This window comes from Tamandua tetradactyla, chromosome 3, assembly GCF_023851605.1.
Source record: "Tamandua tetradactyla isolate mTamTet1 chromosome 3, mTamTet1.pri, whole genome shotgun sequence".
Classification (NCBI taxonomy): domain Eukaryota; kingdom Metazoa; phylum Chordata; class Mammalia; order Pilosa; family Myrmecophagidae; genus Tamandua; species Tamandua tetradactyla.
In genome coordinates, this window is record NC_135329.1 from 162,151,317 (window position 1) to 162,168,117 (window position 16,801).

At 34.5% G+C, this 16,801-nt stretch overlaps 1 protein-coding gene across 10 annotated transcripts in view; it reads left to right on the forward strand.

The window, feature by feature from the left end:
- Positions 1-16,801, forward strand: part of GULP1 (GULP PTB domain containing engulfment adaptor 1) — a 296,264-nt gene that overhangs the window by 272,546 nt on the left and 6,917 nt on the right. For 8 of the 10 annotated variants that reach the window (XM_077154398.1, XM_077154400.1, XM_077154396.1 and 5 more), the window contains one exon: positions 11,858-11,996. In XM_077154398.1, the coding sequence (XP_077010513.1) occupies positions 11,858-11,996 (139 nt within the window). Of the gene's footprint in view, positions 1-9,969; positions 10,195-11,857; positions 11,997-16,801 lie in introns of all 10 variants that reach the window. The other 2 variants (XM_077154404.1, XM_077154402.1) reach the window with 2 other exon arrangements.

A 16,801-nucleotide genomic window follows, 5' to 3' on the forward strand; every position in this document is an offset into this window, starting at 1 on the left:
ATCTCTCATTCTCCCTCTCCACGGGCTTGTGTGGGTCTGCTCTCCTGGCCTGAGGCTTTTTGACTTCAGACTCCAGCCTCCATGGTTCTGCCTCTGAAGTTATTTTTCCTCCAATGTGTCCCTTCTCTGAACCCCTCAGTCCAGACTGGCAGTGGCTCTGTTTATACAGGTCCCACAGCACTCTCGTTGGCTTTCTATGCAGTAGCCTTGGCTCATGCCCATCAGACATAAGGAGTTTCCACAAGTCCTTCCTGGATAACTCCATGTTCGATCCTGACTTTCTCTGAAATGGCTGGCTGGTTCCACATTTAAGTCCTCATGTGGGGTACTATTCTCTGGGATCTCCCTTTCTGGAGGCCCAGAATTTTTCAGGACCTCAATTTCTGGTTTCTTTTTACTCAAGAGTTCAGTTTTCAGCTTATCTCTCTCCTCTCACATTTCACTATAAGCTGTGAGGAGAAACCAGGCTGCATTTTCAACATTTAATTTGGAAATCTCTTCTGCTAAATATCCAAGTTCATGGCTTTTAAAATCTGCCTTCCAGCCAAAGCCACTAGGCAATTTTGCCAGATTATCTGCCATTTTAAAACAAGGCTCACTTTCCTTCCAGTCTACATTATCACGGGCCTCATTTCTGTCTAAGCCTCATCAGAAGTGTCTTTAGAGTCCAAATTTCTACCAACAGTCTCTTCAAAACATTCTGGGCCTTCTCTATCAAGCTTTTCACAACTCTTCCAGAATCTTCCCTTATCCAATTAAAAAGCCGTTCCAACATGTTTGGTATTTGCAAACTGCAGCAGCAGCACCCCACTCTCCGGTACCAAAATCTGTTCTAGTTTGCTAGCTGCTGGAATGCAATATACCAGAAATGGAATGACTTTTAAAAGGGAGAATTTAATGAGTTGCAAGTTTACAGATCTAAGGCCAAGAAAATGTCCCAATTAAAACAAGTCTATAGAAATGTCCAATCAAAGGCATCCAGGGAAAGATACCTTGGTTCAAGAAGGCCGATGAAGTTCAGGGTCTCTCTCTCAAGTGAGATGGCACATGGTGAACACAGTCAGGGCTTCTCTCTTGGCTGGAAGGGCACATGGCAAATACGGTGTCATCTGCTAGCTTTGTCTCCTGGCTTCCTGTTTCATGAAGCTCCCCAGGAGGCATTTTCTTTCTTCATCTCCAAAGGTCGCTGGCTGGTGAACTCTCTGCTTCGTGGTGCTGCAGCATTCTCTGCCCATACCCATCTCTTTTGTTTCCAAAAGCAGACACTGTGCTGGACTAACACTGGGGCAACTGGGAAGAAGCTGGGTCAGGGTTGGGGATTATGAATGTGCATTGGTGCACATGGCAACAAAAATAGGCAGGAGGAATGAAGAGAACCTTGCTTCAGTCCATCCAAATCTATGTAAGTGCAGTGAGCAAGAAAGTTAGAATATAAGTGAAATACATACTGTCTGAAAGTATATTCATTTTTATTCAGTCATTCTCATTGGTTGAATCAGTTTACCAAAATCAGTAAAATTGTTAAAATAGCCAGTTATTAAAATGGATTGGATCTCCTAAGGTTAAATCATTTGATGAATAAAGTAATTATTGAATCTCTTTGATATGCATCAGAAACTATAACTCAAAGGTTGAATTAAAAAAAATCATTTTCTCTAAACCATTTGCTACACTTAATACACATAGAACTTTTTTCATCATTGATCACACTTCAGTCACAGAACTGTCCCTTTCCTTTCTTTTATTGAAAAAAAATTTAAAAATATTTATTAGGCAGGCCGTGGTGGCTCAGCAGACAGGTTTTTCCCTGCCATTCCGGAGACCTGGATTCGATTCCCAGTACTTGACCAAGCCAGAAAAAAAAAATAACATACTCATCACATTACTTTTAAGCTTCTAAAGTCTTATCTTATGTTTTCTTGAAATTAATAATACATTGAGGAGGATGTATGTTTTCTTTAAGATAAAAGGTGAAAATTTAAAGTATAGATGCCTCTTATGTATAATAGCTTGCCATGAGTCCGTAGTAAAGCAGATTTCAAATTAGAAATGTTTTACATCTGTCTTTCCTTACAAAATTTGAACATTAGTTCTACAGGACACTTTTTAACCAGGTATGCAGCATGGAAGGTCAGGAATGCAAAGTACCTCACAGAATGTCCTCAGTCTATCAAAATGAATGCACAATAAGTGCCTGCGGGGTTTATAATCCTGGAATGAGACTATAGGTTTTGTTGTTTATTTTGAGCTCAAAGGACCAAAAGATGGAATATTCCTAAATTGCTAAAACTCACAATAGTTTGTTTAAAGGATTACAGCAGCAATTAGTACATTAATTGAAGAAGCGTTGAAATGAGTTATGAATTGCATCATGAACATTGAAACTGTAATATAGGTGAGTTTGAGGTATACAATTGACTTGGTATCCAGTTCTCCTTGAGCTTTCAAAAGTGTGTTATGGTGAGATGAAATCCCAGACAGATGACGCTTGAAAATGGTCAGCCCAAAACAGTTCTCCATCCTATTGTGAGCCAAATTTCATGAGTCACACAGCAGTAATCCTTTTTCCACCCCAGAATTCCAATCCAGAAATGGTTCTTTCTAAATCACTTAACACTATTTTAGAGATGAACAAATGGAAGCAAATTTGTTACATTGATTGTAAAAAGTAACCATAGTGACACAATTTTCTGTAAGTTCAGCATTTACTAGTCAAACACAATATAGTCCACATTAAGCAATTGCTGGTCAAAAAGACTTATCTGCAATCTTAGCTTTAAAATATTCTCTTTGGAAAGTGGGTGAGAAGAAAACAAAAGTAGGAATGGAATTTGGGGAGTTTTGTGACTTTAAAAGTAATGTAGAAAATGAAAATGATGTAAATTATTGATGTGGCTACCATTCGGCTTATCAGTTAGTGACTAAGTTGTTGGTAAAAATCAGATCTAAGAAGCAACAATAAAGTAAACGTTTTTGGTCATTCTTGGTAGTATTTGATTAGATAACTAAAAGTGACAAGCTGTCTTCCTTAGCAAGAGCTCCAAGATTCAATTTGAATTTCTGTAGCATGTAACATAAAACAGAGGTCCTAGTTCAAAGGTTTTACTTAGAGATATTGATTTATTTTTCTAAAAATTAAATCAGAGATTAAAAGTGTGAGGTCCAGTGGAATAGAATGTTCCTGGTGGGAGAGACTGTCCTTGAAGGCGAGACACTGTGTAGGTGGGGTCGCAGCTGCCTTTCCCTACCCCCCTGAAACAAAGATCTCCATGTGTTAGATGGTGGCCTCGTGTGCTATATATGTCAATGGGAATTGGTCATACTGATTTCTTTTGAAGATGGAAACTAACTAATTTTAGATTCAAACTTTTAATAAAAATCTTCTAGCGTTGTAAAAATTCTTCTCAATGTTTCGTAGTATTAATTTTATTCCTAGTCCAACTAATTCATCACTTTAATTTTGAAATAGTATCTTAGTGACAACGCATGCCACTTTGACTTTTATTTTATTACATTTTCCAATTGTATACATTTGATACAGTGCGATCTGTTGTGGCAACTTGTAAAAATATTTTATCGAACATCTAACATGGTCATATGATGTTCTAAGCCTTTGCGTTTTAGCAGGTTGTGAATTTCAGTTGTTAAGAAGCTTATATCCTGCTGGGGGGATAAAGGTAAATAGGTAAAAAAAAAAAAAAAAAAGATAAATGAAAAAATACATTTTAAAATTCTGTTCTCTTTTACGCTATGAAAAAATATATAATAGAGGAGAACGACTGCTAACTTTTTTTATAAAGTGACCAGGGAAATCCTTTATGAAGAGGTAGCTTTTGATTTGAGATGTGATTGATAAAATGTTAGCCAATAGAAAGGGCCAAGAATATTAACAAGTCCTGCCGAGGTGGAGTGCAGTGAAGATAGTGTAGTCAGAAAAGTGGGAAATGACACTAAAGAGAGAACCAGGGTCTGGATTGTACATAGCCCTGTAAGCCATAGAAAAAGTTAGATTTCTTTTTTCCAAATTGCAGTGAGAAGACATTGGAAGTTTTAAACAGGGGATCTTGGGATCATCTGGCTGTTGCATGCACCATGGGCTTCATGAGCCTAAAGTGAGGTACTGGAAACTGATTATGAAATTATTTCAGTATTCCAGAGGAGGGAGGAGAATGACTTGGACTAGAATTACAGCAGTGGAGATGTTGAGCACACCTACATTTTTTATGCGTTTTGGAGACAGAACTTTCAGGATGACGGATGCATTGGTTGGGGCTGGGAGAAAAACAGAGGTCTTAGGAATGACTTCAAGGATTTTGTCCTGAGCAATTGGATAGACGGCGGTACCATTTTTGAAACAGAGGTGACCTGGGAGTGGTGAGTGGCAAAGCATCAACGTATCACTTTTTCCTATGTTGTTTCTGCCAACTAGACAGCCAACTGGGGATGTTTATTACATGAATAAATATACAAATCTGGAAATCAAGGAAGAGATCTGGGCTCGTGTTCTGGTACTCTAATGAAATATTTATTCCTTTTTGTATCATTATTTGAATTATTGTTTATTTTCTTTCTTAATATCTGCCTAGTATAGATTTGGCCAATGTGAGATTGTGGAGTGATTTAGTTCTATATAAAGAAAACAGTATGAGGCTTTCTTTTTTTTTTTTTTGTTTGCTCAATATTAAAATTAAAAGACAATCCTAACTACAGAATTAAAAATGTCTTTATTATTGTCCCAAACCTTTTTAAACTCATAGCCAATTCCTATACATGATGAATGAAACCACTCATATTTTTCATTTTTCTTTTTTACTTCTTGGCAAGCAGAATGCTTCCCTATCTCTCAGCATCACTGATTATGTCCAATCATGGGTTCTTCTCTGGCAAGTGAAATAGCCTTTCATATTACCCATGTTATACACCTCTGTTTAAGATTTAGGCTATGGAAATATCCTCACTGGTTTAAACAGTTGGGTCCTTTTTTTCTACATTCGTTTAGATTCACTGAGTAATTTCCATTACTTGACTCTGCTGTTTGTTTTTTGCTGTGTTCTAGTGGTTTGGCAACAGATTAGAGGTTGGGTTTTCCACCATTTGGTACTAATTATCTAGGAACAATCTGATTTCCATTTATTACATTCACATGGCAGTGCTGCCTGTATTTATGTTAGAAAAAGGGTCTATTCTGCCCTCTTACCCCTGTGAATGCCTCCAAAAGATTGTTCCATATATGATATGGGCATAACAAATTAAATCAAATTGTTCCTCTTGATACTTATGTCTGGATGCCTATATTTTACTTTTCTGGTTTAGCAGTTTTAAACAAAATCAAACTATTGCCAGAAAGCTAAATGGATAAAATTGTAGTCCTAAAGAATACGGGACTTTCTACTGTTGAGTTATCCCTTTCAAGTGGATACAGTCCTGCTGGATAAAATTCTACCTTTTATGTGCTCAATTGTGTGGCCACTGATTAGACTTTGTAGGACAATGGTAACCTAAAATGTTTACTTCATTATAGGTAAACAAACCTGCCTGTTGATCATCCTTTCATATTTTCTCAACTACTATTCCAGCCAGGCAGAACAGGCAGAAGCATATTATGAAAACGCAATTACACAAGCCAAATGTGAATATTTAAACTGAGGCACAAATTTTAAACATGAACATGGGTTTGAGAACATTTGTTGCCCACAAAAAAATGATAACAGCTTCACATTCATAATTGTTAGTTGTGCAAGAGAGGACTCTAAAGAAGTGAGCCCTGTCTGAAGGGAAGAAATGCATTTCCATTCCAGTTCTGACAGTGAGTACCTGGTCAAGTCACTGAGCCTTCCTTTTGCTTCATTTTTCCCTTTTTGTGAAATGTAGTTTGCCATATCCATTTAAGTTGCCAGGTTCTTGTACAACATAGAAGATAAGTCATAATTAAGAGATCATTATAAACAAACTGTGGATCTAGAAGTCTGGAAAAAATTGTGTTGCTAGAAGTCCTAAGTTCTTAAAGTCATTACTTTTAAAGTTTAATTAAAAGCAATATTAAAAATATGCTATGAAAACTTAGGCTTTAAGTATAAAGCCCTTCCTCAGAAAGGGCTTCCATGATTACATTCCATAACTTTAGAAGTTTCAGTTTAAAAGTATTCATCAACACGGCAATACAGAAAGGTTTGCCAGAACACTTTACCCTACCATTACCTTGCCCCATCTTTAGTGTTGTATATAATCTATCAGTTTTTTAACAATAAAATTTTGATTTAGACATGCATGCTTAAAAAACATATTTTAAAGAGATTTTAATTTAATTCTAAACAGAATTTCAAATTTACTATTTTAATAAATATGATAATCATAATTTTATATTGAAGTTGTTTTGCATTTTAAAAAGGTTTCTTTGGGGAATTACATTGTTAATAAAATTAACAACATAAAATAAAACCACAATATCATTCTAATATTTCTATAGATATTGCCAAAGATATGCCTAATGTCTAATTCAGTTTTGTTTGTTTAAATATATTTAGTAGGTACTGTTAGTCTTAAGATTTCTTTAGGACACTTGATTATTGTAAGATTTAGGCAGAGCTCTAGGTTGAAATATGCAGCATGTCCTAAATATACCAAGCCACTACTTTCTGCAAGAAAGAGCAACAAAACTACTACAGAAAACCTCAATTATGTCCAATTATAGACACTCATTGTGCCTTAATAATCTAACAATTTTTGCAAGATGAAAATATAACTGTTGACCATACAATTCCCTTTAGTAATATACTTCAGGTCCTGTACAACTGCAGAAAGACCAAGATATTGGAAATATGAACTTAAAAAGGTTAGTTCAACAACGTCATGTATTTCTATAGGACAGCCCAAAGTATTTGATTGATAGCCATCTGTCTATATACTAATGGAGCAGCCAAATAAAATATCCAACAATTTCTCATCTAAACTGTATTTTATTTCTTAAAAAAATAAAAAATCCCATTGTAAATGGCATCTTAAAAACTATGATGTTAATTTCAGAACCCTTAAACTTAGAAAGAATAATCAAAATATTTAGCTAATGCCAAAAATGCCAACCATGCCATCTTAGATAGGTGCTTTAGTCAAATTCTTCTCTTTATTTAATAAGCCTAAGAGTTTGGTGCAGAATCAGTCGCTACTAAATACACCCACATTGTTAAATATGCTGGGCACAGTTTTCATCCTTATAAGGAATCAGAGGCAATGTCTAACTCCTTGACTTGAATCACTTCTAGATTAGGAATCACAAACTTAAATGCCAGCAGAGTCCATGCTGTGTTGTAAATGCTTAAATGGGTGTGTGGCAGTGAACTGGAAAGTGCACACCCAACTTAGAAAGTGCAGCAGATCCTCAGTACCAGCCAGTCCTTTTCATGTAAGGTTGTGGGCCCACTTTCTAAACTTCTAACTTCTCAGGAAGAGCTCTTAATGTTAATGTACAGCCTCTTTATGTTTACTCACAGGCAACTAATTCAATATTTAAAAAGACCAATGTGACAAAAATAAAAAAATGTCAGTTGATCAAACCCAATTTACTCATGGTCCAGAGGAGACTTGTGCTAATAATAGCTGTAGAATCTTAAACTCTGGATACCCAAGCTCTTAACATTATCAGATTCCCTGCTTCTTCATTGGCATATTTGAATACTTGATTATTCCATTATTATATGAATTCTTCATTTTTATAAATGCTATCTTCCCAGAGGAAGCAGCACTATGAGAATGCATTATATTGACAATGTGGTAAAACACTAGAGCTCTTTTAAGTTAGATCAGTTTGATCTTTACTTTCTTTTAAGATACCTAGTAAAGAATTTGGGCTAACACAAATCATCAAACAAGATAGAATATTTCCATTTATTTTATAAGCCAGATTTTATCAAAGACAACTTACACTTAACACCTTATTGTACTTTACTCAGTACATACTTGTATCAATTTACAGTTTAAGGGAAAAAATTGCTCCAGTATAAAACAGACAATAAGTATGGTAAGTATAGGTAGTTTATTATACATCAAGTGCTCTGATGTATATATAATTTTAGAAAAAACTTTGCTCACAGGTACTTACAGTTCTCACATTTAATAAAGCAAAAGGTGGCCACCAATGGCAAAATTATGCAATAAATTATAAAAACCATAAAAATATCTACCTACCTACCTGAGAAAAATCACTTAAGAGAGCAATAGGGAAAACAAGCATTATATAACTGTATATGTATGTTAATAGAGTGCCTCAAACCTGTTGGTTGTTCTAAGTGTAATTTTAGTTACTGTCTTTCACTGTGATGTTTATCCAAAGCCATATTTTTGTTGGTTGCCTCCAAGTCCTTTGATTAGCACCTCTGAAATGTGGCTTATAGTTCTTCATGCTTTAGTGGAAATAATCCCTAGTAACCATTGAAAGGCAGATATTTAGACCCAGTACAATGTACTATGTGTTCATTCTTTATTATCTCTCTCATTTATTTGATGTTTAACAACTCCCTCTTCCCACCTCCCAAAAGTCTTAAAATGCTGCATGCCTCACAACCTGTAGAAAGAGCATGATGGTTGGAATCAGGCGGTTTTGAATCTTGGTTTTGCTATTTACTTCTTGCAGAAATAAGTCACTGTGAATCTCAGGGCTTTAATTCCATATATTTACATTTACAAAGACATGCTATTAGTACTGCAGCTACAACTACCACTGCTATCTCAAAAGAATATTTTGTGGATTAAATATAAAATATATGTGGTAACCATTTTTGAAAATTCTACAATGTCATAATTTTTACCAGAATTTGTTCTATTCTGTTTTTACTACTATATTTGCCTTTCCATTTCATTATGCAGAGGGCTTCTCCCAAATAAATCTCTAGGCTTTTTATTTTCCTCTCTGCTCATTCTCTGAGCGTTCCTTACAAATATATATTTTCTATACTAATACTTTTCAGGTCCTTATGTCTTCTCCTGTCCTTCCACATAGGTAACTTTTGTCAAATATGTTCCACAATAAATAAAAAGAACATTTTTATTATGATTTTATCCTGCCCCTCTGGCACATTTTTCCTGTCACACTGTATAATGCAGATTTTAAGATTCCAAATATAAATAGGAAAACTTAGAGGGGTTATTAAAACAGACATGTAGGAAAAACTAAAAACATAACCTGTTTGCTTCTAGAAAAAACATGTATATGTGTAAAATAGTGAAAGCATATATGATATTTAAGCTGCAAATTGATAGTAGTTTCACTCATATTTGTCTCTATGAAATCCTCTATTTTGCTCCTGCTTATAATCTCTTGAGAAAGATAACTTGATGTTAAGTGGTGGGAAGATGGAGAAGACTCCCATGATAAAGCAAGTCCCCAGAGACGAAACTGATGTGTGAATAAAAGTAAGAGAATATTGTCTGCAAATATTCCAGAAGCCCTGTGCCTATGGGCTGTGGAGCCTTCATTATGGTTTCTCAGGTGGTGTTTTTTCCCTAATGGCTTTAAAGAGTTCTGTCTTTCTTCTCTCACGCATGTCTACAAATGTTAACAGACTACAAATAAAAGTATATTGTTGTAGATATTAAACATCTGTGCTCTCAAAACATACTCCCACGAGGGAAAATGGAAATATATTAACTCTTACGAGGACTATACTGATCCCTGTTATTCTGCCTATAACCAGGTATTTGAGCTATCAGTGCTCTCCCAATGGATGAGTGCTAATGAATGTAATAATTTATTTCAATATCCAATGATGTAATATTTTAGTGAAAATAATCAAATTAAGCAATCTGGATTATCAAAATAGGAAAACCTACCCGCACCATATAATTTTAGTAAAATTATTTTGAAATTATCATTTTCACCAGATACCATCTTAAATTCAATTTTGAATATACTTCTTCCTTCCCTCTTGTTTTCTTTCTTCTCCTTAGTATATCTCTCTTTCTGTCATTCCTTTACAGTTGCAGCACACAGCGTCTGATCATGACCAACAAGGGTTTCAGAAATGTTCACCCTCTTTCTGGCGTAGTAGTGATGAGTCATCTCCCTGTCTAGATTTTTCTTCCATTACTGTTATTCCCATCAACTCGCCTGATTCCAGACTCCCACTGCGATTGTTAATGCCACCACCTTCTAAATCTGGGCTTCCCAAGCCAGTCAGTGAGAACAGCATTCCAAGACCGCATGTAATTTGCAGAGCAGAAAATTCTTTGTGTTACCTAACGCATGTGTTTTGCTTTTTAATTCTGCCAAAACTTGCCATTTTTATAGTAATGACAAAATAAGGTATGCCTTAAAGTCTTAAATCAATGAGACGTGATCTGGAGCCTTTGTGTGCCTTTTTCAGAGAGTTTCAGGTAGAGTGAGGCTAGTGTTCATTTCCACAGATGAAATATTTTAAAGGTTTCACCATGTATAGGAATTGGAAAATTAAGTCATTGGTGATATTAGTAAAAGCCTTTTCAGTAGAGTTCAAAACAAAAAGCGAAGACCAGATTGATGAGAGTTATGGAGTGAATGATGTAACAGTTGGGACAGGAAATGTGGCACCCCTTTCAATGTAACTTTGAAATGAAGAGAGAGGAGAGCAGCTAAAAGAGTAAAGAGATACAGTGAGAGGGAATATTGGGCTGGTGTGCTTTGTTTTAATGGTAGTCCAGATTTGAGTTTCTTTATATACTGAGAAACAGGAGAGAGCTAGATGTCAGGGGAGAGTGAGGGGTGGGATGATTAGAAGAACGCTATTCATGAGTAGATGAAAATGGGTTCAGGATGGAGTGGTCTCAAAGACTTTGGATACTATTTATGGCTGATAAAGTAAGTAAATTGTTACGGAATGGTAGATGATAATTTCCCTGCATAAAAAACATGTGCTAATGATCATTTCAACTGCATAGCAAACCCATCATCCTCTATACACAATCTGTCTCATTTCTCTTCATTGCCTGTCATCTGTGAATGAGAAAAATAAATGTATTCTGGAAACTCTAATATTAATATGAACAATTCTAAGCAATCTGTGTCAATGTGCTTATAGGAAAAGTAAATTTTCCTTATCATTCCCCTCTAAAAAGGGAGTTCTCTTTCTTTTAGTCCTGATCAAATCAGATTGTTTCCATAGATGGGATACATATTTTTCCCTGTTCAGCAATCAAAGTGCTTCTTGGCTTCAGTCTCATAGCCTTCTCATTGTTCTACCCTATATTTCTTCAGTCTTGGCACAGACAACTTAAAGATTTTAGTGGTTCATTTAAAGATTATTATTTCATGAAGTAGCTACTTATTATAGAAAATGGGATGGAGTCATATTCCAGGAATAAAAGTCAACACAATGAATATTATAGTTGGTTGACATTGTAATTACAATTACAAATTAAAATATACTGTACTTTTGGAAATAGTAAAAGAGCTGTTATCAGTTGTATTTAAATGGTTATATTTAAGAGATGGTTATATTTAACCATTTGGATGGTTATAATCATAATCTTATGAGAATTGTATCACTGAAATCATGTTTTTTATATAAATAGTTTCTAACCTGTGGCAATTATTTATAAATTTACCAAAAAGCAATATATCTTGTATTTCCATTCTAGAATGGTATTGACATCATTTCACCATCATCTTTGAAGGTGTTTTTGCAAAAATTGTCTATTCCATCTTGCCAGTGAGCATTTGGCATAACAGGTTGAAGCACATATTATTGCCAACATTTAACTATTTTTTATCTAAAACTATCACAATCGAGCCTAATTTGTTGTTCATTTATTTCTTACATGTATATGAAATATTTTGCTCTATAATACGTTACATGAAATACTACCCTAATGCATACTGTCTTCATTGCAGGCAGGCAGTGTGACACCTAAGTCAGCCTCTACTGACATCTTTGATATGATTCCATTTTCTCCAATATCTCCCCAGTCTTCGACACCTACTCGCAACGGCACACAGCCACCTCCAGTACCTACTAGATCTACTGAGATTAGTAAGATTTTGTAAACAAATCAATATCTTTTGCTATCTCTGTTTATGTTTTGAATTTCTAACCAACACTTTATGAGAAATCATGTCTTAATAAGTTCGCTAAAATTTTTATTTATTAAATTGTAATTATGTTTCTTAAGTTCCAAATTCAGTTCAGTCTATTTTACTTTATAATTCAGGGATGGTACTGAAGACATTTGCAAATTGAACTGATTTTATGAAAAACTATATTTTGGGGTAGGTTATTTTACATCATGAGATACATTATTCAATTTTATTTTTATTGTATCTGAGTTATGCTTTTATGTTTTAAGTTAATTATTAAAACTCTGGTGGTAATTAATTATTTTAACTTGTTTATTACAGCTTTGTTTTATTTTATTGCTTGTCATCAAGCAGTATATTGTTATTCTTAGTTGAGAAATGTGTAAGTCTGTGAATTTCATGATTGATTGATTGATTGATTTCTTAACATACATAAGAGCTGTTAATTATAGTCTGACCACTTTGATATCTAAAATGTTATGAAGGCACTACTTTTGTGTTTTACCTTTTGTATAGATGGAATCAACATAAAACTCTCCTTTGTATGAATTAGAAAGCATCTGACATTTTTATTTTCAGTGCCTTGGTTGTATTTTGATCTGTGTTCTGTCACAGAAACTGAAAGCATTGTTCTTAATGGCCGTTGTCAGTCATTATGACCAAGAAGAAACTAAAGAAAAGAGGTTGTAAAAATCAGTGCTTTATTGCATCTACTCTAGTTCATATTAAGACCTTTTGAATCTAACTCTGAAGTTTTAGCTTAAGGCTTAATGCATGGCAAGGCTAATCTTTTATTTATTTCCCCCTGTGGAACTTAACAAATCTCATTGCCCATGTTAGCTTTTCATTTAATTTTAAAGGACTGAAATGTAACCACAAAGTCGTGACATTAGATACATTAAAATCAGTTTTTAATATTACAAAATGTCATGTGAAACTGAAATATATTTTAAATGCCTCTGAATGTATTTTGTTCCAGAAATTCCAAAATTATTTTTCAAGGAAATAATTCATAATATCTATATCGTAGTATGTTTTACAAAATGCCACCAATATCCTGGTATCATCATGGGATATTTTCTGTCCTTATGACTGCCCATGTCTATTCTTTTTCCCCTTTAACTGCCTTGGATTTCATCACTGATTTGCTCATTCATGTATTTTTTTTTCCAAAAAATATTTGTTTTACTCAAATACTAGACTTGGGCTACATGTTGGAATGTGAATATGTCAGAAATGGATTCATAATGTAGGATTTTAATCAAAGTATATAAATTGAGGGGAATGAGTAGATTTGAAGATATTTTGAAGGAATAATCTATCAAGTTTGGTGACCTGGAAGGTGATTGAGAGGTCAAAATCAAGCGTTTCATAGGAGGTTAGATAAAATGTTAACAGGGAAAACTAGAGGACATGAAAGGGAAATAATTAGTTCTATTTTAGAAATTGATCAGTTTGAAATACCTTTGGAAAATCTAGGCAAAAATATCCAAGAAGTTTTAAGGAATTTATTGAAGTAACCTTTTGCCTACATAGTCTGAGCATCAAAGTTTAGTAAATATAGAAAAAATATATATTTATATATAACCAATACTGTAAGGACAAGCTGTTCATCTTAATTTTTTTTGTGAAATTGTCTTAAGACTTTCATCCAGTGGGGTGGGGTTTTAGTACCACAGCTTTTACTTTAAGTGAAATCTTAAATGTATACCTTCTTTTTTTTTTTTTCATTAACTACTGAATAGATAAAAGCAAGAGGCTTCAAAATTGTCCCCTTAGCCTCTCTCTTTATTGGCAACTGAGTATCTTAATAATTTTCCAGGGCATGTTTTCTCATCACCTCTTTCCCATTTCCATTGAACACTGTCTCCGCTTTGAATATGTGTCACACATTAATTTGTTTAACTGCTTCAGTAAAACTTCCATGAAGAAGGAATTGGTCGTTTCTTCACTATACTGATACGTTGCCTAGCAAAATATGTGTCACAAAATATGTGATCAATAAATATTTAGTAGAGGGTGGACAACGGTGGCTCAGTGACAAAGTTTTCACCTGCCATTCTAGAGGCCCGGGTTCAATTCCCAAAGCCTGCCCATGCCAAAAAAATTTTTTTAGTAGAAAAAAGAATGAATTACTGAGTGAAGTCGCACCATTTAGTTTTTATTCTTTCACTCCTGCATTAGACTTTAATAATTTTAATGATATTAATCACATAGCAATTTTTTTTCATGGAAATTGGTTTTATACATTTTCTTATGGATTCTAGACCCATCTAAGCTGACCAAAGTACACCAAAAAGCTGGGCAATATTTATTAATTTGTGTGGTATGAATATCTTTATTTATTATATAACATAACCATTTCTTAACTTCTGGGGGAGTCACAGACCCCTTGAGAAACTTGTAAAACTTATGGAACCTCTTTTATCAAGCACAACTTGCCCACTCATAAAATTCTATCATGCATTCAGGAATGACAAAGACCCCTGTAAGCCCACCTTGAAATCTCTAGTGATTTTTGAGTCCCACCTTGAGAAAATCTGTATAATGATCTTCATCCCCCCATATTAGCTATCCTCCATTAATTAATTTCTTATTTTTTTGTATGCTGTATGGCAGGGTCACATTTCATTCTTTTCTCCATATGAGTATCCCATTATTATAGCACCATTTTGTTGAATTTTTTGTTGTTAGTTTCTTTTGTTTGTTTTTTTCTGTTTTTTGGGGAAGTGTATGGGCCGGGAACAAGCCCAGGTCTCCCTCTTGGCAGGCAAAAATTCTACCACTGAACTGCCTCCGCACCCCCAATTCATTTATTTTTGACAAATATCTACTGCATGTAAAGCACTGTTTAATTTGCTAGAAAGATAGTGGTGGCTGAGATGTTCTTCCAAAAACCTTTCCTTTGTTTTCTAAATTTTGATATATTACCTGAACAACATTAGTCTAGGGTAAAAATAGCCACAATAATATTACCCATCAGTTACATATAACGCAAGACAATAAATTCCTTTTTTTTAAGGACAGTCCTGGCTTAGTCCCACTGTCCCAGCCTAATTATTAGTTTGCTAATAATTAATAATTATTAGCATAATCCTTTCACTCTTAGAAGTGATTTTGTTGGGTGATGTTCTAGTTTGCTAGCTGCTGGAATGCAATACCAGAAATGGAATGGCTTTTAAAAAGGGAAATTTAATCAGATGCTAGTTTACAGTTCTAAGTCCAAGAAAATGTCCCAATTAAAACAAGTCTATAGAAATGTCCAATCTAAGGCATCCAGGGAAAGATACCTTGGTTCAAGAAGGTCGATGAAGTTCAGGGTTTCTCTCTTAAGTGAAAGGGCACATGGCAAACACAGTGTCATCTGCTAGCTTCTTCTCCTGGATTCCTGTTTCATGAAGCTCCCCAGAAAGCATTTTCTTTCTTCATCTCCAAAGGTCACTGGCTGATGGACTCTGCTTCTCGTGGTTATGTCGTTCTGCTCTGCGCTCTCGAATCTCTTTTCTCCAAAATGTTTCGTCTTTTATAGGGGTCCAGAAACTTATCAAGACCCTCCCAAATGGGTGGAGACAGCGTCACCTAATTCAGTCTAACAGCCACTCTTGATTTAATCACATCTCCAGGGAGATGATCTGATTATAGTTTCAAACATACAGTATTGCATAGGGATTATTCTGCTTTTACAAAATGGGAGCTTGATTAAAACTGGCTTTTCTAGGGTCCATACATCCTTTCAAACCTGCACAGATGGCATATTGAATGGCTCTCCTATTTGTACACTTAACTAAAAAATAATGGGAACTTCTAAGCATTTTACACTTATTAACTCATTGAATACAAGAATCTGAAGAAAACTGTTCTAGTTAGAGAAGCAAGGGTCCTTCAGAATGGGAGTCATGAGGAGATTTTGGAGGATGTGGTAGAACCCAAGTACGTACTTTGAATTTACAGAATATAAGGTTTCCTGAAAAATTAAGGTCTGAATACTTCATAAATTCTCCTACCCACATATAATTCCTAAATATGCTTCAATAGAGGTTGTATTTGAATTGATACACAAGAGAGAAATTTCTATTTTTTTTTTAATTTTTCAAACATATAATAGACATATTGACTGCAAACATCAGTTTTAACTTTGATAGTTTAGTGATTAAAAAAACAGGGTGGGCCACGGTGGCTCAGCAGATAGGAATGCCTGCCTGTAATGCCAGAGGACCCGGGTTCGATTTCCGGTGCCTGCCCATGTTAAAAAAAAAAAAAAAAACAATGTATTCTTTGGAATATATGTACTAGGGACTTATTTTAAACTGCACTAGCTCTATGTTTTAAAAAGAAATTTGTTTCTAGTATAGGAAGCTTTTTAAAACATAAATCTATCTCATGATTATGTGGGAAGGGCATGTGATTTCATGCTACATGAGATGATGTGCCTTAAGCTTTTTTCTGAATAAAAGATGAGATAAAAATACATGAATTCTGACTAAGACTACTTAATAGTCTACTCAGTCCTGCTAATATTACTTTATCATTTTGTTTCTAATTTGTCAGTAAATGGTTTTAGAGAGATGTGAATATGAGTCATACAGTTATTTTAATAAATTTAAATGTGTTCACTAAAATGTAAGCATTGTAAGCTATTTAATATCAAATATTTGATATTAAAAAGTCTTGCCAAAGATAATTAGATAGAAAAATCTCTGGATAATTCTATGAAACCAAATGGTTTTTTATATCACTATAAAGTGGATCTTTGCTTCCTGA